The sequence below is a fragment of the Oryctolagus cuniculus genome, chromosome 6, assembly GCF_051225735.1.
Source record: "Oryctolagus cuniculus isolate XC-2025 breed Fujian yellow rabbit chromosome 6, ASM5122573v1, whole genome shotgun sequence".
NCBI classification, from domain to species: domain Eukaryota; kingdom Metazoa; phylum Chordata; class Mammalia; order Lagomorpha; family Leporidae; genus Oryctolagus; species Oryctolagus cuniculus.
This window is the reverse complement of record NC_142872.1, coordinates 99,200,809-99,222,907: the sequence shown is the minus strand read 5'-3', so window position 1 is coordinate 99,222,907 and position 22,099 is coordinate 99,200,809. Positions and strand designations below refer to the sequence as shown.

General features: G+C 48.6%; 1 protein-coding gene across 1 annotated transcript in view; it reads left to right on the top strand.

The window, feature by feature from the left end:
• Positions 1-457: 457 nt before the first annotated feature.
• The window catches only part of SBSPON (somatomedin B and thrombospondin type 1 domain containing), a 28,624-nt gene continuing 6,982 nt past the window's right edge, over positions 458-22,099 (top strand). The window contains exons 1-2 of the mRNA XM_008255656.5: positions 458-803; positions 14,957-15,151. Coding sequence (XP_008253878.3) covers positions 590-803; positions 14,957-15,151 — 409 coding nt within the window. The 5' untranslated portion in view covers positions 458-589. The remainder of the gene's footprint in view (positions 804-14,956; positions 15,152-22,099) is intronic.

Below are 22,099 nucleotides of genomic sequence, written 5' to 3'. Positions count from 1 at the left end.
AAGTCCCTTTATAAAACGCAGCAGAAAGATAGCCCTTAACTGCTGGATCCTCTATGCCTAGGGGGCTGGGGAGCTGCTGCCCTGGAAAAGACACAGCCGGGGCTCTCCCGGGCTATGCCCGGGAGTCCGCGCGCGGGGTGCTGCTCATACCCCTTGGGCGTACACCAAGCGCTGGTTCACGGCATTAGAGTCAAAACACCCGCTCGCTAGCGTGTCCCCAGACGTCAGGAAGCAGAGTTTGGGACCAGGAAATGTGGCCGCCTTGGCCAGGTTCCAGGTTGGGCGCCTCGACCCCGGAGCACCTGCTTTTCTGCTCTCCCGGGGGGCGATCTCCGGGCTGGGCCGGGGGCGCGGGCGGGTGCCCGAAGTGCGCGTCCTGGGCAGGGGCAGTCGCAGCCTCCCGCCCGGAGCCCCGACGGGCGCGCAGCCAGGGCTGGGGAGGGGCCGCGCGAGGGCGGGGGCCGGGCGCGGGGCAGGGCCGGGCTGCGCCTCGCTGGGCTCCCGGGCAGCTCCGGGGCCGCGGCTCTCCGAAGAGCAGACACTTGCCCCCGGGGGTCTGCGGTGTCGCAGGCGCCCAGCAGCCCTGGCCATGAGGACCCTGTGGATGGCGCTGTGCGCGTTGGCGCGTTTGTGGCCTGGGGCCCTGGGCGGCTGCGCCGAGGCCGGGCGTTGCTGCCCCGGCCGGGACCCTGCCTGCTTCGTCCGTGGCTGGAGGCTGGACAGGGTCTTTGGGACCTGCTTCTGCGACCAAGCCTGCCGCCTCACCGGCGACTGCTGCTTCGACTACGCCAGGGCGTGCCCAGGTGGGTGGCTGGGCCCAGGGTGGGGCGCCAGCTGTTTGCCCTCAGCCAATCTGCGCAGGGTAGGGTGCTGCGCCAAGCACCCCCCAACCCCTTCCATCGCTGCGTGTCCAGCCCCTCCATCGCAGCCTGTTCCAACGCAGCCCTCCCACCACAGCTGGCTGGAAGGGGCTGCAGGGTCCTTCCCCCCCCCCCCCAAATCAGGGCAGGACTGCTGGCGGAGTGTGGGGCCACTCTGTGCTTGAATTCTGGGACCCAGGAACCCCTGCTGGATAGGGCCTCCACCATCTGCAGGGTCAGGTCTCAGGGGCATGCCCCGGCCGGGCTCCACCACTCACCTGTTGACCCTGAGGGGTCTATGGAGCTCAGCGACAGGTGAGGAGGGCAGGAAGCTGTCATTATCTCACCTTGTGCCAAGAGCTTGCTTTGGGAGGCTGCTTTCTTCCGGAGAGCAAGTTTTTGGAGGACTGGGGTTGTCCTCACCTCTGGACCTGCTGTACCACAAATGGCAGCCCCTAGGGTCAGTCTTTTTCATCTTCAGAGTTTCCACAGTGTCTCACTGGTGCCTTGCTCTGGTGAAGGGTCAATAAAGGATGGCTTAATTGAATTAAAAGGTGAGGGAAGAAGCACGGTGATGTGAGAGAAGCCAGGTCTGGAAACAAAAGTAGTCCTGCTCTGTCAATCACATTGCCTCCCAAACCACATCTGGGTTAGGGTTCAAGGTCAAGGACCCATGTGTGGGCTTCTCAGCATCTTCCAGGGAGAGGAACCCAAGGGCTGTGTCATAGCCCTGGAACAGGGTGCCTCTTTGCTTCTTTTTTATTATTATTATTTTAAAGTTTTTATTTAATGAATACAATTTTCATAGGTACAACTTGGGAATATAGTGGTTTTCCCCCTCATACCCACCCTCGCACCCTGACTCCTGTCCCTCCTCCTACTTCCTCTCCCATCCCATTCTTCATTATGATTCACTTTTATTTTATTTATTTATTTTTTTTTTGACAGGCAGAGTGGACAGTGAGAGAGAGAGACAGAGAGAAAGGTCTTCCTTTGCCATTGGTTCACCCTCCAATGGCCACTGCGGCCAGTGTGCTGTAGCCGGCGCACCGCGCTGATCCGATGGCAGGAGCCAGGTGCTTATCCTGGTCCCCCATGGGGTGCAGGGCCCAAGGACTTGGGCCATCCTCCACTGCACTCCCTGGCCACAGTGGAGAGCTGGCCTGGAAGAGGGGCAACCGGGACAGAATCCGGTGCCCCGACTGGGACTAGAACCCGGTGTGCCGGCGCTGCAAGGCAGAGGATTAGCCTAGTGAGCCGCGGCGCCGGCCTATGATTCACTTTTAATTAACTTTATATACAGAAGACCAACTCTATACTAAGTAAAGATTTCAACAGTTTGCGCGCACACACACACACACACACAACGTAAAAAGTACTATTTGAGAACAAGTTTTGCAGTTAATTCTCTTGAAAGGGCCCCCAGCCCATGGCCAGTTTTGGACCAGAAGGGTGTTGCAAGCTAATGATTTACCTATGAGAGGCGATATATGTTTTTGATAAGCTGCTTGCCTCTGCCTGCTGCAAGGCCTGGGTATTTTACTATTAAAGTAAGGTGGAAGAGTCAGCTATGTAGGAAAGACAGGGCCTGCAAGCCAGGGGTCCCCAGCCCCTCCCCGGAGCATCCTGACCCTCTGTTTGCTCCGCTTACTTGGATAACTCAAGCAAAGCTTCCCTCACTGTCTCTTATGAGGGGCTTGCCTGTATGTTAGAGGTAATTACAGAATTCACATAGTCCAGAGAGCGTACTGGATCTGTGGCAAGCGCAGGATGGAGAGATGACAAAGATGCATTTTCTGTGCCCTGGGGGTTCCTGGTTCAGCTGAGCATCCCAGGTACAACTGCATGCAATGTGCTCAGTGCGGTCACCCTCCTCATCCCGGGGAGGCGCGTTCCAATCCCCAGTGGATGCCTCAAAGTGTGGATGGTACACACCCTGTACACCCTGTACAGACTATGTTTTCCTAGATGCTCTGGAGCGTGGTCACGTAGCACCAGATCAGTTCTTCCATGAGCTGTTTCCTGGTGCCTCCTTTGCATCACGACTGTTCTTGCATTTAGGGTCATTATTAAGTAAAATAAGGCTCACCTGAACACAAGCCCTGCGACAGTAAGAGGTTGATCTGGTGAGAGAGACAGCTTCTAGGTGACATCTACAGTGTGGCTAGGATGGATAAAGGGATGGTTCATGTCCTGGAGTGGATGGAGCAAGAGTTCACCCCACTACTCAGAATGGGGCACTATTCAAACTATGAGCTGTGCATTCTGGAATTTTCCATGTAATATTTTTGAGTCATGGTTGACTTTGGGAAGCTGAAACTGTGGAAAATGAAATCCTGGATAAAGAGGGACTAGTCTACTGAGATGGGAGATCCAAGAGGTGGTCTGGGAGCAGAAACTTTAAGTAGCTGAGGACCTCAAGGAAGACTTCCTGGAGGAAGTCGTGGGCCACCTAGTCCTGAAGAGTGAGCAAGGGTCTCCAGGAGAAGGGGGCCAGAGGAGGGCGGCAGTTACTGTGGGCATCAGCCTGTCTGTGCTGATGTGCTGGGCCCTAAAGATCCAGTGGTACACGGGACAAATGGAGGACTCAGCTAGCTCTGGAGGGATTCCTGCACTTAGGAGAGGGGAAAGACCAGGTGAGAGTTATGAGAAGAACTTGCTTTCAAAAGACCTCACGGCGCAGCAGGGAGCTGCGGCTTTTATTTGGTTAAAAAGAAATTGTTGATTTTCAGTCTAGGAGCAGAAAGGGTAAAACAAAGAGCCTATTTTGGGAGCGGGGGCTTATTGGGTAAGTGTGGAAGACATGAGATGGCTTTCCCTCCTTGGGAAGAAGGCAGAAAGAGACCACAGGAGGCACGTGCTGGGAGAAGGGCTGGGAGTGGCCGACAGGAAGTGGTGTCTAATGGCATTGCCAGAGGAGCATCTTCAGGACCCCCGCCGGGATCGGGAGAGGACCTGGCAGGCCTCGGAAGCAGCATTTGTGGGTCCACAGGGCTCCTTGGTTGTCAGTTCTCTGCACCTGGAGTTTCTTGTGGGTGTAGAGGGGAAAACAGAGGCAGGAAGAAGTGGCTTGTTGGCCAGCCCCAGCCTGTGGGTGCTGTCAGGGATGGGAGGGGAGGGCGCAGTGCATTGAAGAGCTCTGTGTCCCCCACCCTGCACAAGCGCCACAGCTGTGCTGACAGTGGGCGCACAGCCCGGTGGCCCTGGCCCTGCCTCCCCTGCCCAGAGCTGACCAGGCAGCTCCTGGAATGCAGGCTTCCATTCGCACAGTCTGCCTCCCTGGTATTTACTTTTGACGTGCGAATTTTTTTCTTCCCAGAAGTAATCTGAATGCTTCCATGTTGCCCTTCAGATCAGAGGATGTCAGGTTCACCCTTTATGCTGCCAACCACTGGCTTTGCAGATTGTGTGTCAGCCTCTGGGGCCCAGAAGCACCAGGTGCAACTGGTGGAGGAGTGGAGGGAGGGAGATAATGCCTGGAAATCCAGGCGCTCAGGTCGGCACTTAAGTAGCAAATGTACTGTTGGTTGGCACTGGGGAATATTTTATGATTGAATATTTGCACAATGGTTTGTGATGATATATTACAGTGATTTCTATGAGTTGTTGTTAAGTCATAAATATCCTTTATTGGGGCCTGGCATTGTATAGCAGTGGGTTAAGCCACTGCCTGCAATGCTGGCATTCCATATGAGTACCAATTCAAGTCCCAGCTGCTCTGCTTCTGATCCAGCTCCCTGTTAACGTGTCTGGGAAGGAACAAAGCAGAAGATGGTTCAAGTACTTGGGCCCCTGCCATCCATGTGGGAGGCCCAGTGAAGTTCCAGGCTCCTGGCTTTGGCCTGGACCAGCCGTGGCTGTTGTGGCCATTTGGGAGGTGAACCAATGGATGAAAAATCTCTCTCTGCCTCTTACTCTCTTTCTCTCTGTCACTCTGCCATTCAAGTACATAAATAAATCTTTAAAAGAACTCTTTAAAAATTAAAACAAAAACGTTTTATTGAATTCCCATCATGTGCCAAGTACATATACACTTTGTCTCATTTAATTCTTCCAGCAATTCTGTAAGAAAGGCAGGTCTGGACCACAATTCCTGATTGACAATCCAAAAATCCAAAAAGGGCTCAAATTCTGGAGGCAGAGGCTTGGCATAGTAGTTAAGATGCTGCTTGAGAAGCCTGTATCCCCTAGTGCAGTGCCTCTGTTTGAATCCCAGCTCTGTTCCCATGTCGTCTTCCTGCTAATGCACACCCTGGAGGGCTGCAAGCGAGGTCTTAAGTGTTTGAGTCCCTGACATCCATGTGGGAGGATTGGATGGAGTTCCAGGCTCGTGGCTTCAGCTCTGGCTATTGCAGGCATTTGGGGAGTAAACCAGCAGATGGGAGATCTCTCTGTCCCCTCTCTCTGCTTTTAAAATAAATACCTTTTTTAAAAAGTTGTAAAATTCTAAAGGGTCTTTTTTTTTGGTGATTCATTTGGCAGCAAACATCCTACCTGACCTGAGTTGATGGAAGATTATTGATAGTCTTTGGTTATTCCATTTTGTGCGAATATATCTGGCCTTGGAAATAAAAATATGTTTGGAAAGGGGCTGTCTGAGACACTGTAGGAAGAGGGCACATCCAACGTAAGATTCCCTTCTAGAATCCAGGTGGTCCTGAACTCTGAAAGTCACTTCCTCAAGGGTTTGGGAGATGGTGTTTGTGACCCACATCAGCATTTTACGGATGCAGAAGCTGAGCCTTTTCGGGATTCTCATCGCTCAGGTTAACATAAATGAGCTGAAGAGCTGAGATCTTGAACCCACGACTGCCTGTCAGCCGCACCTGTTTTTGCCAATTCAAATAGGGTTTTTTAAAAAAGATTTATTTTATTAATTTGAGTTAATTGAGTTACAGAGAGAGGTAGACACACAGAGAGAGGTCTTCCATCTTCTGGTTCACTCCCCAAATGGCCTCAATGGCCGGAACTGTGCTGATCTGAAGCAGGAGCCAGGAGCTTCTTCTGGGTCTCCCATGAGGGAGCAGAGGCCCAAAGACTTGGTCCATCTTCCACTGCTTTCCCAGGCCATAGCAGAGAGCTGGATTGGAAGTGGAGCAGCCAGGACTCGAACCAGTTGCCCATATGGGATGCCAGTGCTGCAGGCTGGGGCTTTAACCATCTGTGCCACAGCACCAGCCCCAAATAGGTTTATTCTTATTTATTTTTCATGCCTAGATAAACCAAGGTCGAGCACAGTGGTGCCCCAGTTGCTCTTCCTACATAGAACCATTCTGCTGCCTAGAATCAGTTCTCCTTACCCAATGGTATATGAGGCAGTTTCAGAAAGTTCATGGAAAAGTGGAATTCAAAGACAAGGTTAGGGGCTGTCTTTTGGTACAGATGTCATTTAAGAAGGCCACATCCCATATCAAAGTGCCTGGGTTCAAGTTCTTGCGCTGATTCCTATCCAGCTTCCTGTTAATGCACACCTGGGAGACAGCAGTGATGGCTTAAGTACTTGTGTCCCCACCACCCTTGTAGGAGACTCAGACTGAGGTCTAGATTCCCTCTGGTCCAGCCCAGCCCTGACTCTTGCAGACATTTAAGGAGTGAGCCATTGCTCTGTTTGCCTTTCAATTTTTTTTGAAGATTTATTTTATTTATTTGAAAGAGAGTTCACTCCCCAAATGGCCGCAATGGCTGGAGTTGAGCCAACCTGGAGCCAGGAACCAGGAGCTTCCTCTGAGTCTCCCACATGGGTGCAGGGGCCCAAGGACTTGGGCCATCCTCTGCTGCTTTCCCAGACACATTAGCAGGGAGCTGGATTGGAAGCGGAGCAGCTGGGACATGAACTGGCACCCATAAGGGATACTAGCACTGCAGGCCAGGACCTTAACCTGCCATGCCACAGGACTGTCCCCTTTTCAATTTTTTTTAAATACATGTATTTTGGTGCTAAAATTTTTTGGAAATCCATGCAGTCTTTTCTGTGATACACATTTCTGTGAACTTTGTGAAGCCCTTCGTGTTACCTATTGTTGCTAACCATTGCTACTACAATCAATCTGAATGAAAACTGGAACCGCGTTGGTATGGCTGAACATGATCACTTGTATTCTTTCTGATATTTTTCACCTTGATAAATGCTCGTTTTGGGTATGGCTGAGAGATGAAGCACTGGCATTTCTTTTTCTGAGAAGACAGTTTGGACTTTACTCATGTAAAAATCAAAATTTTGATGTATGCCATTATTAAACAGACAAACAAATCTATTCTGATTCAGTTATCTTAGAAAATCTCACTATGAGGCTGGATAGGTTTCAACACCAATAATATATCACAACTCCCCCTTACCCCACCCTGCAAAGGGATAGAAAATTCTCTATTAGCTGAGCCAGGCCAAGAATGGGGAGAGGTCAAGTTGGGGAACAGATCCAAGCCATCCCACCTTGGAAGAACTTCGAGGAAGCCTTGCTTTTCAAACCTGTAACATCCTGATCTCTAGTTCATCAGTTGGCTTCTTAGGGTCTGCCTTCTACGGTCATAGAGAGAGTAGGTTGCATTGCATTGATGACAACTTAAGAAAGGCTAATAAGTAAGGCAGGTGGAGCAGGACAAAAATTGAGTAGCCTCCATGGACCAGTGTCTTTTAGATTTATGAGGAATTCAGGAAACAGACTGGCTCAAAACATGGCATCCTATCTAGAGGGAAAAGGAGCACTGTGCTTGAAAAGTTAGCTCCAAACTCACCCAAAGGAAGGAATGTGATGACTGAGGAAGCTGAGGTTCGACGGGAGCCAGCACAGCGCGAGAGTCATCATACGGCTTCCCTTGCCTTTGCCTCGGTAGAGAAAGTGAGCAGAGCCTGGAGCTAGTGTCCAGCATGGCTGGACTTAGTAGGATTTGGCTTCAGCCAAATGTGCAGTGCAGGAGGGTGAAGTCATTAACACTCGCCTGCCATATACTCTGTGCTCTGCATGCCCCTGAGCACTGCCCGGCAGTTCACTCACTTGGGCCTCACAACCTGCTCAAGCTGCTTTCTTATTGTAGTTTCATTTTATGGAGAGAAATGGAGACACAGAAAGGTCAGGTGATTTGCACCAAGTCACATCACTAATAAATGGTAGTGCAAGATTCGAAACCTGGAAATCTGTGTTTTTCTGCCCAGAGACTTGGGCCTTTATGAAAAGCTGTGGGCCTGCAGGGTAGGCCCCAAATAAACCAAGACTGGTAGAGTAAGCAGCCATCTCTATCACTTCTGTGTTCCTCAAGGGCAGAATGTGTCCTGTTTGTAATCTCCTAGTGGTCATCACAATGCCACTTAATGATGTTTGTTAAGGGGTTGTGTGGGGGTTAAGACGCAGCTTGGGAAGCCCTCGTCCCATATCCGAGTGCTTGATCTGAGTCCCCCTCCCCTGCTTCTGATCCAGGTCTCTGCTAATGTGAGTCTGGGAGGTGGCAGTGATAGTTCATGTGTGTGAGTCCCTGCCATACACATGCTTGACCTGGACTGAGTTCCAAGTTCCTGGCTTCAACCTGCCTCAGCCCTGGCTGTTGCCCGCATTTTGGGGGTGAACTTTTGGATGGAAGATCTCTTTCCATCTGTCTCTCTGTTTCTCTGCCTTTAAAATAAAATGAAAATCCATTTTTAAAAAAATGGAAGTGTTTGTTGAAAGAACATGAACAGTCATTCCACCCATGGGGCACTGTTCATGGCTTTGGAGGCCACTGCCACCTGCGTGTTTCCTTTTTAAAATAACATTTTCCTTCCTTGACTACAAAGTAAGTGGTTGGAGTAGATAATTTGGAAAACACAGATAATGTACACTCACACACAAACATACGACAGTTCACCTGGAAACCTGCTACCCAGAAAATAAAATGCATCGTTTAAAAAAATTGTATATATATATTTTTTGGGTTGACACGGTGTGTCAAAGTCTATTTACCTAATGAGATAGCCCATTTCATTGTCTTCCTAGCTTTTCATGAACTAGTCCAGTTACTGTCACATAAGAGGAAAAACACCCCATAGGGGCCCAGATAATTTGATTTCTGCAAGAGCAAAAAAATAATCCTTGATCATTTTATTGGGACCTTTTGAAGGGTCAATAGGCACATGGGTCAGGTGAGTCACATTTGACTTTCAGAGGAGCTTTCATGGAAAATGATATCTATACAGGACAGGAAAGGGCAGATGACAGTTAAAATCGGTCATCAAGGGGACAGGACTGTCTCATTTTTCTTCCATAGAATGTTAAGAAACAATAGCTCAGGCAGGCCTGGCACTGTGGTATAGTGGGCTAATCCTCTGCCTGTGGTGCTGGCATCCCATGTGGGCGCTGGTTCGTGTCCCAGCAGTTTCTCTTCCTATCCAGCTCTCTGTTGTTGCCTGGGAAATCTGTGGAGGATGGCACAAGTGCTTGGGCCCCTGCACCTATGTGGAAGACCTGGAGGAAGCTTCTGGCTTCTGGCTTTGGACTGGCCCAGCTCTGGCCACTGTGGCCACTTGGGGAGTGAACCAGAGGATGGAAGACCTCTCTCTCTGTCTCTCCTTCTGTCTGTGGCTCTGCCTCTCAAGTAAATAAATAAAATATTAAAAGAAGAAGAAGAAGAAGAAGAAGAAGAAGAAGAAGAAGAAGAAGAAGAAGAAGAAGAAGAAGAAGAAGAAACAATAGCTCAGCATAAATGGGTACTGCTATGGGCCAAGTGCAGAAAGAACATTTCCTTAGGAATGATTTGAACTTTTGGACTTAACACAACATGGAAACCGCTTGATCGTGGGTGGCCTTAAATTCGCAGGTGGCAAAGAGCCAAGCAGGCAGGGCTAGATTACAAAGGAGAATGTGCAAGTCTCTGTGCTTAACCTAGGAGACCCTGCTCCGTGAAAACAAGAACGGCCTCTCCCCATAGAAGAAATAGCACAAACAATATTTATGAAAGGAAGGGCTCTGGCTACCCGCTTAATTTGTTGCTCTGGGTGTGTGGGCATTTGGCAGTATCGAGGAAAACTTCGGAAAACATTTTTAAATTACCTGTTATACCTAAAGGTTGAGAATAAGATGTCCAGGCTTGGTTGGCACAACTTGCCAAGCTGTGAGTGGCCCTGGAGAAAGCCCAGCAGTAACTCTGAGACAGGGGGTGTCAAAGTCCCAGCCATCAACGTGAGGAGCCTATGCTGGGAGAGAAAGGCACTCAGTTGGGAGCCCGGTATTGAGTTCCAGGCTCCTGGCTTCAGCCTGACCCAGCCCTGGTTGTTGTAGGCATTTGGGGAGAAAATCAGTGGATAGGAGCTCTCTGCATCTTATCTGTTTCTCTGCATTTCAAATGAATAAAATTAAACCTTAAGAAAAATTGAAAATTTAAAAAATTAAAATTAAAAATCAAAAAATATGAAAAATTAAAAAACCTCTAGTGATCTATTTTTAAAGTAATTGTCCTTGGACGTGACTGGCCATTCTTTTAGGACAGGTGAAAATGTACTCTGCTTTTGTGTGTGTGTTCCTTACTGACACGTGTGTAACTTACTTTTCCATTCTTGGCCACTCTCCTGGGCTGCGGGAGGGATATCTGACAACCGGAAAGCTCCTGAGAAGGGGGGCGGGGGTAGGTAGTTGATAACTCAGGCCAGACTTGATACCTTACACTCTGATCCATTATCTCAGTGAGCTGAGAGCCAGAGGTGCCAACTGGGCCAACAGTGGGAACTGAAATGTCCTCTCCATGTCTCTTTCTCTTCGTGTTTTCTTCTCTATCTCTGTTCTCCACTCCCTTATGTTGCTTCTTGGGTTCACCCCAAATAAATTGCTTATATTCAAATTCATGCCCATGGGTGGATTATGGAGAGATGCAACCTGAGTACTGGGTTGAGTTTAAACAAAGAAAAGAAAGAGCTTGGCAAGCTTCCTGTCTCCCACTAAGTCTAGGTTTCCTTCCCCTGCAAGAGGTGGGTTGATGTCATCACCACCTCTCTGTGAAGCCTTTGAGAAGCTGTGATGGGCTTGGCAGCAACGGTGATCATTCTGTTCACTGCATGACGCGGTTTGGTGACAACTGGCTTGGTGAAACTACGTGTGAAGACTGAAAAAGTCAGTTTTTAAGAAAAAATACTCCATTATCCTGTGTGCTGATGTGAATTAGATAAGCTTTAGTGGGAAAAGGGACAAGGATACTAACAGAATAGTTCAAAGGAAATTTGTGCCACGCAGCTGTAATATATGACTTCTAATAAATCTGTTAGGAGTTCCTGTACTTCCCCTAACCTCTGTGACCAAAGATCTCATATGATCTATGATGGTTTGCAACCCAAAGAATCAAAAGTTCACCAGCGAGGCAAGAATAGACTCTTTGGGTGCAGAATAGGGATAAACACCTAATTCAATTTTCCCACACTGAATATTTTGTGGAATGCCTTTTAATTCATATAATTCTATGAAAAATTTTTTTTTCATTTTATCTTGTAATTAAGACTTTGAGCTGTTGTCCTAAACCCTGGAACTTTCTGACTATCTGTATAGGCCTTTAAAAGTCATGGACTGAAAACAGGAAATAGCATTTTGCCAAGGACAAGTCTGAATCAATAGGAACAACAACCGATGTAATGATTTTGTGATTTTGAGGACTTTAACTGTGGGACCAACCCAAATAAGATTCAGACTGTGAACATGACACACAAATGTTGAGGAAATTCTGAGAAACTAAATCAGTTAGAAGAGTCTGCAACGTTGTCTTTTACCATATGGATGGAGTCTAACACAAGGCCATATTACTAAATTCTTAGTTAACACCATGGCAAAATTTTATTTTAGAATGGTATCCACATATTAACCTTTGAAACAAATACATGATTTTTTAAAAGATTTATTTATTTATTTGAAAGGCAGAGTTACAGAGAGGCAGAGGCTGAGAGAGAGAGAGAGAGATCTTCCATTCACTGGTTTACTCTCCTGATGGCTGCAACAGCTACAGCTGTACAGATCTGAAGCCAGAAGCCTGGAGCTTCTCCGGGTCTCCCATGCCAGTGCAGGGGCCCAAGGACTTGGGCCATCTTCTACTGCTTTCCCAGGCCATAGCAGAGAGCTGGATGGAAGTGGAGCAGCCAGGACTAGAACTGGTGCCCATATGGGATGCTGGCACTGCAGGTGGCAGCTTTACCCACTACACCACAGTAACAAAATATCCGAAACAAATATATATTTTAAAAAGTGTATTATTAAGTGTTGTTTGAGTCCAACACACCAAGGGCAGGATGTTAGACCAGGGGTGAAATGGTCTGAAAGAGGAAGAGAGAGATTCAGAGAGTGAGGCCAGGAGGTGTCCTTCTCAACCTGCTCCCAGCCTGGGGGTTTCTTTTGATGATTCCTGGTTGGATGCACCAATGAAATCATGGTATTAGGACTAGCAAAAGGGAGGGGTCAATAAGAGGCAACAAGAGTGGGAAGTGACCTGGTAGACATTGGGAATGAGCGCTAGTGTGGTTCATACTTTAGGGAGTGGATTTGTGATGCCTCCAGGTTTTTAGAACTTGGATGAGAATGTGTTTTAAAAAATATTGCAACTTTTGAATTATTGACAAGTATTATGTTGTGTGACCTTTTTCATGTTCAGAGTAGTTTACTGCCTAATATGTCCTCCAAAAACCCTAAACTGGAATGTACTGGCAAAACAAGTTTCTAGGTACAAACTGTCAAAAGTCCAAAGCAGGCTTACAAAGTACTCAAAATGCTTTCTCAAAAAGAAAAACCAAGCTTTCTTACTTATTCTATTTCTTTTAGAGGCAGGGAGACAGACAGAGCTCTCAACCATAGGTTCCCAAATGCCTGGAACGGCTGGAACTGGGCCCAAAGCTGGGGGCTGGGAACTCAGTCCAGATCCAGATCTCCCAAGTGGGTAACAGGAGCCCAGTGAACATGAGCTATCACTGCTGCCTCCCAGGGTCTGCACTGACAGGAAGCTGGAATTAGGAGTAGAACTGGAACTCAGATCCAGGCACTCCGATATGGGATGCAGATTCTGACTGGGGTCTTAACTGCTAGGCCAAGTGCCTGCCCCCAAAATGCTTTCTTGTTGAAAACACCCTGAAGTATGAGGGTAATAGGAAAAGTGGGTCCTACTTTGTGGGGAAAAACAAGTTTTGGTTTCTAGTTTGTAGGCCCCTTCTATCTTCTCATTCTTTTCTGACATTTACTATCAAGTCCTGAAATAATTCAATTTAAAAACTCACTACTGGCCGGAGCCGTGGCTCACTAGGCTAATCCTCCACCTGTGGCGCCGGCACCCCGGGTTCTAGTCCCGGTCGGGGTGCTGGATTCTGTCCCGGTTGTTCCTCTTCCAGTCTAGCTCTCTGCTGTGGCCCGGGAGTGCAGTGGAGGATGGCCCAAGTGCTTGGGCCCTGCACCCACATGGGAGACCAAGAGAAGCACCTGGCTCCTGGCTTCAGATCGGCGCAGCTCGCCAGCCTTAGCGACCATTTGGGGTGTGAACCAACGGAATGAAGACCTTTCTCTCTGTCTCTCTCACTGTCTAACTCTGCCTGTCAAAACAAACAAACAAAAAAAAACTCACTACTGTCCTTTTAAGAGACTTATTAGAAATTTCAGTGGGAGGAGCCAGCATTGTGGCATAGAAGGTTAGGCATCTGCCTGTGGTGCTGGCATCCCATATGGGCACAGGTTTGAGTCTTGGCTGCTCCAGTTCTGATCCAGCTCTCCCTGCTGGATCCTGGGAAAACAGTAGAAGATGGCCCAAGTGCGTGGGCCCCTGAATCCATGTAGGAGACCTGGAAGAATCTCCTGGCTTCAGATAGGCTCAACTCCAGCCTTTGTGGCCATTTGGGGATTGAACCAGTGGATGGAAGACCTTTATCTCTCCCTCTCTCTGTTATTCTACCTCTCAAATAAATAAAATCTTAAAAAAAGAGAGAAAAATTTCAATGGGAAAGTTAAATGTGAAACCACCCTGATTTTAAAGTCCTGGTGAGGAAGTTGAATTCAGTATTCCATCTTGTGACTTGGGAAACGGACTTCATAATCAACAAGAAACTGGCTTGGCTGGTCTGTTAGGTGAATCCTTGCTGGATCCCAGGGCGCATGGCTGGCAGCTGAGAGGCCAGCTGAGCTGAGCTCCGAGGAATGAAATGTGTGCAGGAAAGCAGACTAAAAGAAAGAACAAGACTCTGGAGTCTGACCACACCTTCCTGCATGGCCACGGGGCCTCCTTACTTCTCTGGGACTCGGATGCGCATGTCTGAGCATGCACCCTCACAGTTTGAGTGGGTGAGCCATGGAGGATGAGAACGGAGTAAATAGGGACAGCCTAAAGTATAGGGACCCTCTCTGAATGTGGCCCTAAACCCCACCAGCTAATAAAGACGGACCTGGGTAGGTGATGGAATTCTTGGTGGGTGAAATTCATGTTCTTCTTTTATGCTTCTGTTTTTGTTTTACACTTCCTACAAAGCATGTGTGTTACTGTTATAATAAAAATGATATGGGGAGAGGGAAGGGGCTGGTGAGAGGATGGTTAACAGGTTCAGGTACAGTGTGCTAGGAGGAATAACTTCTAGTGTTCTATAACACATTAAGATGAAAATGGTGGACAACAATTAATTGAATATCTCAAAATATCTAACAGAAGACTCTGAATGTTCTAACACCGAGAAATTATGTTTCAGGTGATTGGATATGCCAGTTACCCTGAGATCTGATCATTACACATTGTATAGGTTCAGTGAAATGTCACACTGTACCTCAAAAATGCATGGCAGATAAAGTTAACACTAAGGAACCAAGAAAGCAAAGGTCCGATCTAACGCTGGGAGTGTGAGAAGTACCCTGAAGCCACCCATCGCATGTAGTTGTGTGTGTGCCCCTAGCACAGACCCAGCTTCAGGACCCTGGTGATGTCCGCCAGCCTCTAAGGGGTCGTGACTCTCAGTTAATCATCACGGTGGGGGGAGCCAGTGTCACCCGGGATGTGCTGAGGCTGTGTGTCACCCTTGATACAGGGCTCAGGTGAAGGTGACGTTTGCATGGGGCTACATCGTGCTGTTGGTGTTGGTGGGAGCAGGCTGGCTGGGTTTCCTGCGGTGAGTGTCCTGTTGTGCTCTTTTGCAGCTCGTCCGTGCTCCGTGGGGGAGTGGAGCCCCTGGAGTGCCTGTGCAGACCAGTGCAAGCCAACGACCCGCGTGCGCACGCGCTCTGTGCGGCAGGAGCCTCAGAACGGCGGTGCACCCTGCCCACCCCTGGAAGAAAGAGCCGGCTGCCTGGAATACTCCACGCCACAGGGCCAGGACTGCGGGCACGCCTTCGGTACTGGTGCTTTCATGGCTGCTGCCTGTTATCTTTCATGGCTTACTTGGCCACTTCATCCTGTGCAGGGCATTGTGCTAGGCACGGAAAGTTCCATGCGCTGCAGGGAGTGGGATGGGCCGCTGTGCCCAGAGTAGACAGGAAGCTCAGGAAATGCTTAAAAGGGAATTCATGGCCAGCTGCACAAACGCCTCCCCTCCCTCGCTAGGCTCAGTGGGCACAACCCAAAGGCCCAGTCTCATTGTGCATGGGCTCAGTCATAAAAGAATCACGCATACAAGGTGTGCAGTTGAACTCAATCCAGCCAGTTAGTAGGGTGATGCTGTTGCACCCAGGATAGCCAGAGTCCAGTATGGACTGTGCTATTACACCTTGCACTGTAATTCCTGTTCATCATGTACATTCACACACGTGGGGAAACAGGAGAATGGTTGCACATTTCTAAATAACGATGAGGTGGTTTTCTCAAGACATCTCCCTCTGCTGGTGTAATCAGATCTGAGACTTAAAAAGATCATTCTGGGTGAGGAGTGGCCAGCAGAGGGGCCAGAAGTCAGCTCTTTAAAAAGCCAGGAGCCCAGTGAAGCTCAGAAAGAATTGAACCGAAAGGCCAAAGTGTCAATCAGGATTGAATCCAATAGGGTGAAACGCTGACTTCTCAGGATAAGACAGACCGTACGCTTTTCACTTGTCGTAGGGATGTGGAAAATTCCATGGCAGCACCATCCTCATCAAGCCAATTTGCTCCTCTTCTTATTCCACATAAAAATATTTATTTACTGAGCATCTGCTTGATGCCAGGCATCTACTTGAAGCCCAGGTGCTGGGGTTGCAAGGGGGAAAAGCTGGAGGGGATGCACAGTCTAATGGGAGGGGCGCAAGAATCAGATAACTCCAGCAATTTACAGCCTTGGGAACTGGTGTAACTGGTAGAAAATGGGTGAGAGAAGCACGGAGCGATGAGCGGGTATGATCAAGGGAAGAGAGGGGAAAGGGGCTTCCCTTGGGATGGGACTGAGCCGTGGAGAGCTGCCCTGCCAGACTGCCCCGTGGTTAGACTTGACAGTGGGTCAGAGTTTGAGGGATTTGAGGGCTGATCAAGGGAAGAGATGTGACCAGGAGGGACAGTAACGTGGCAAGATTTATTAGGCAGAATGTGGACAGGGTGACCCAGAAAGGTGGTCCACATAGCATGAGGCTGTCCACAACCTCAGGATGGATGGCACTGGAGGGGTGGGTACCATTGGGAAGGGGAGGAGGGCATGGGACTTTGCAGGGGCCGTGTGTCCTGTGTGTCTAGGAGGTGTCACCCAGCAGCACAGAATGGAGCCTCTGGGTCAGAGAACTCAGCAGAGCAGTGGCAGTCTGGGTCTTAGGACCATAAGCCTCCATCATATCAGTGGCGTGGAAACTGGGCAGCATTTCATGGGCAAGAAAAGCAGGCAGGCCCCGAGGGGTTAAAACTCTGATTGTTTGGGTGTCCTTTATCTATATTCTTTTTGTTTGTTTGACAGGCAGAGTAGATGGTGAGAGAGAGAGAGAGACAGAGACAGAGATAAAGGTCTTCCTTTTTCCGATGGTTCATTCTCCATTGGCCGCTGTGGCCAGCGCGCTGCACCGATGCGAAGCCAGGAGCTAGGTGCTTCCTCCTGGTCTCCCATGCGGGTGCAGGGGCCCAAGAACCTGGGCCATCCTCCACTGCACTCCTGGGCCACAGTAGAGAGCTGGACTGGAAGAGGAGCAACCAGGACAGAATCCAGCACCCCAACCAGAACTGAAACCTGGTGTGCTGGCGCCGCAGGCAGAGGATTAGCCTAGTGAGCCGTGACACCGCCCTATATATTATTTTTTTTTTAAAGATTTATTTATTTGTTTGAATGTCAGAGTTACACAGAGAGAGGAGAGGCAGAGAGAAAGAGAGGTCTTCCATCCACCGATTCACTCCCCAATTGGCCGAAACAGATGGAGCTGTGCCGATCTGAAGCCAGGAGCCAGGAGCTTCCTCTGGGTCTCCCACAGGGATGCAGGGGCCCAAGGACTTGGGCCATCTTCTACTGCTTTCCCAGGCCATAGCAGAGAGCTGGATTGAAAGAGGAGCAGCTGGGTCTCAAACTGGCACCCATATGGGATGCTGGAGCTGCAGGCAGAGGATTAACCAAGTGAGCCATGGTGCTGGCCCGCCAGTAAGCTTTTAAGCTAATTGGTCTCAACCTGCAGTGAATACATAACCCAGATACCATCTTTGGCTCATTTATGTCACACCAGCGAGGCCCAAGGTCTCTTTGAGAAGCCACAGGAAGGTTGGTGCAGGCACACTCTGTTTAGGATCCTGGTCTGCCAGGGCCAATGTCATCAGATCTGTGATTTGAAGATTGTTCTGGTGCTGGGGTGGCTATTAGCCAGGCCAGAGTGGAGCCTGTCATTGACATGGTGGCCATGCTAGAGTCACAGGGAAAGTAGGGCTTCAAAAGTGATTGCTCACAGAAGCAGACATGGAATAAAATCACATTTAGCTCTGGCACTCTGCAGAAACACAGGCCTCAGGGGGAGGTGGCTGTGTGACATTATTGATTATTTTTTGCTTGTTTTTTGTTTTTTTGATGGCTCTTAAAACCTAGAGCCCACCTATCAGGTGAAGGGAGTGCTCATGTGTGTTTCCAGTGTTTGGCTACTGACCAGCGTTTCCTCAGCATAGGAGACTCTTTCGTGCTGCATCAGGCTGTTGCACGTCTCCTCCAGGCCCCATGGAAAGGGCAGGGGGCAGGAGGCTCAGGGACGTAATGGAACCCGGGCCTTGGACACCAACAAGTGTGACTGCCGTCAGCCAAAGGATAGTGTGGTCCTGGGGGAATTGTGTCCACATCTAGCCTCCATGGTGGTGGTGGTGGTGGTGGGTCTCTTCTCTGACTGGAGATGTCCACTCATCTGTCCTGCTGCATGGGCATCTGTGTACCTGTTACTAGCTCCCCTCACCCCCACCAGACTGGGCACCTGTGTACCTGTTACTAGCTCCCCTCACCCCCACCAGACTTGCCAGTCACATAGCACAGGGCTTTGTTGTATGACACAGGAATCCCTCACATTTGCATGGCAGAGAGATTTTGTAGGCATTATTGATTTAGTCTTCATAGTAATCCTACAAGGGGGTGTATTGGGGCTGGCACTGTGGTGTAGCAGGTGAAGTCTCTACCTGCAGTGCCAGCAGGTAGAGAGTCCTGGCTGTTCCACTTCTGATCCAACTCCCTGATATTACACCTGGGAAAAGCAGCAGAAATGGCCCAAGTCCTTAGGCCCTTGCACCCACGTGGGAGACTTGGAAGAAGCTCCTGGCTACTGGCTTCAGACCAGCCCAGCTCCAGCCATTGCAGACATTTGGAGAGTGCACCAGTGGATGGAAGATCTTTCTCCCCACCCTCTCGGTAACTCTGCCTTTCAAATAAATAAATATTTTAAAAGGGGGGGTATATTAGTTTTCTATGGCTTTTGTAACAGATAAATTTGATGGCTTGAAATAACAAATTTATTATCTTACAGTTCTGTGAGACAGATGTCCAACACAGGTCTCATTACGCTAAAATCAAGGTGTTAGCAAAGCTGTGTTCCTTTCTGAAGGCTCAAGGGGAAAATCCAATTTTTTGCCTTTCTATGAAGAACAGGGGAGCCTTGATATAAAGAGGTGGGAAGCTTCCTAGATTTGCCCCGTAATTGTGTGGAGAGTAATTGTAAGCAATGAACTTGGATATTAAGCTGAAGATAAAAGTGTTGGAAGTGCAGCCTGGTTTCTTCTTGCTGTTATAGTAAAACAAGAGGGGTAAGTGATAGATTAAAGGAAGACCATTTAATCTTAATGCAATCAGGACTTGAGCAATTGAGAAATTCTCAGCCTACCAAAATGGAAAAGGACATTGAAATGAAGAGATGTACTTTCAGGAAAACATGTTCTAGACTGAGGTTGTGACCCTATAACCTTTGCTAGTATCTCAGAAAGCTGGAGGAACAAAGCACAAACTTACTAACCTAAACAACACAGATGTGCTGGGTTATAATTCTGTAGGTCAGCGGTCTGACATGGGTCTCACTGGGCTAAAATCAAGGTGTCCACAGGGTTCCATTCCTTTCTGCAGGCTCTAGAGAGAATCTGCATCCTTGTATTTCCATCTTCTAGAGGCTGTCCACGTTGCTTTTCTCCCGGCCGTCTTCCTGCACCTTCACCATCAAAAACATCACACCTCTCTGTGCCTCTCCTCTGTGGGTGCATCTCCCTCTGATTGACTCCTTTTAAGGACCTTGTGATTACGCTGGGTCCACTTGGATAATCCAGGACAATCTCCCTTCTTTCCATCTGTACCCTTAATTCTTCTTTGCCAAGTAACAGGGCATATTTACAGGTTCTGGGGATTAGAACAAGGACATCCCTGGGGAGCCACTGTTCTGCCTACCACAGAAAGGTATGACAAGATCGTCGTTCTTGGATTTCTGAGAGGTGACAGCACTTGTGAAGGGATTAAATATGGACTTCATGGCTCCAAACCTTGTGGGTTCTTCCCATTTGATAATGTTTTGCTTGTCTTTCTTTTTTTTTTTTTTTTTAATTATCTATTTATTTGAAAGAACGACTGATAGAATTCTCCTGTTTGCTGGTTCACTCCCCAAATGTCCGTGCCAGCCAGGGCTGGGCCAGGCTGAAGCTGGGAGTCAGGATCTCATTTCAGGTCTTCCATGGGCATGACAGGTCCTAAGTTCCTGACCCATAACCTGCCATCTCCCAGGGTATGCGTTAGCAGGACGCTGGAATCAGGAGCAGAGCTGAGACTTGAACCCAGACACTCTGCTGTGGGATTGGCATCCCAACCAGCATCTTAACAACTGCACCAAATGCCTGCCTCTACTTTGCTCTTTAGTGCCATCATTAGAGCTAACATTGTCATTACAGATTCTCATAACTGAGTCAAAATGGAAATTCCCCATGAAACCAGTGAATAAAATATGATCACTGAAGCTCTCTTATTTATGATGGCATTAATACATTTTCCCTGCTTCATTTAATGCATATGATTACAGTTTCTCATAAAACATTCAAAAAGGTGAGTGATTTAATTGATTGTGCATCACTGATGTTTATATGCATTTTCTTCCCCCAAGGAGCTCTAGGTGCATTATAAACTGTAGGCTTTGGGTGGGTGTTATTTGTCAAATTTTCATTTATTCTCTCTGTACTGTATCTCCAGACCATTGATTCTGAACCTGATTTTGTGGCCCTCTATTCTGTTGGAGAGTATTACAAAATTCTCAAAGCAAACTAAATTTACTCTCGTGTTCAAAGTAAGCACGTGGGGTGCCGTGCTCTTAGAAGTGGAAGTTGTTGGAAAACAGTGGTAGGCTGATAGAATTCCAGACACGTTGGCAAATAGCCTATGAACGAAAAATATACTACACTTGAATTTTGTTGCCAGGAAGGGGCAGAGGAAGGGAGGTGACATTTGCTGAGAAACTTCGTCCCAGGCACCGGCTGTGTGCTTCCAGACACATAAGCAGAGGTAGGGCCGAAGGCAAACATAGTCTCTTGGGAGTCTTGTGCCACTCCCAAGTAAGGGAAATCCACTGCAGACTCAACGTGAGGGGGCAGGGGGCCCCTCTAGAATGTGTCACCAACCCGCAGGGCAGGAGAACACAAGGCCCCAGGTAACCGGCTGGCTTGCGCGATGTGGGGGAGCCACAGAAGCTTGAAGCTCAGCATGGAGAGAAAAGTTTCAAACCCAGAAGATCAGGGTGAGCATTTGGGGCAGCAGTTAAGACACTGCTTCCAATGCCCACATCTCATGTCAGAGTGCCTGCTTCAAGTCCTGGCTCCTCTGCTGTCAATCCAGCTTCCTGCTAATGTGCACCCTGGGAGGCAGCAGGTGACGGCTCAGGCACCTCGAGCACTTGGGTGTCTGCCTCCTACGTGGGAGACTGGATGGAGCTCCTGGCTCCTGGTTCCCGCCTGTCCTAACCGTGGCTGTTGCAGGCATTCGGGAAGTGAACTTGCAGATGAAAGATGTCCTTCTATCTGTCCCTGTCTCTTCCTCTCTCTCTGCCTTTCAAATAAAATAAGAATTAAAAAAATTAAAAACCACTTCTTTAAAAAAGAAGTAAAATAAAAATTCAAGTGGCCATTGAACCACTGTGTAAATCTGTGCCCACTGGGTTTCCTTCCCGCACTCCCGGCAGCTCTCGTGGCCTGAGAAGACTCGAAACACAATGAGCTAAAAGTCTCTCCTTCCTCTTCTTAAACCTTATTTAGCTGTCTAGTTTTAAATTTTTATTATTTGGAAAGCAGAGAGACAGAGCGACCGAGTCAGAGATCTCCATCTGCTAATTACTCCCCAACAGCCAGGGCAGGGCCAGGCAGAGGCTGGGAGCCTGGAACTCAGTCTGAATCTCCCCCATGAGTGGCAGAGGCCCAAGCACGTTAACTACCACTGCTGCCTCCCAGGGTCACATTAGTAGGAAGCTGGGCCTCGGCCCCGGGCATTCCTATATAGGGTACAGGGTTCCCAAGGAGCGACTTAACTGCTGTGCCAAATGCTGATGTCACACAAAGCGAAGCGGTTAGGGGCAGTAAGGGAAATTCAAGCAGAACTTCAATAGTCATGAGAAACATGCGGCACAGTGGAAGTGTGTCACATGCAGTATCACAGAGGCAAGGCGTGTGGCCCTGAGGAGCAGGGCTTGGGAGATACTGCCTGGCTCTGCTGTAGACGTGAACCTTGCATGCATTTCTTCACCTCCCTGTGCCACAGTTTTCTCATCTATAAAATGGGGAAGTAAGAGGATCTCTCTGGAAAGATGGATGTGAGAATTAAATGAGTTAATACATGAAAAATGACTTCGCATTGAGCCTGGAAACTGAGAAGTGCCTACTTGTTAGCTTTTCATTATAGCTTTTTTTTTTCCTAAGGATTTTAT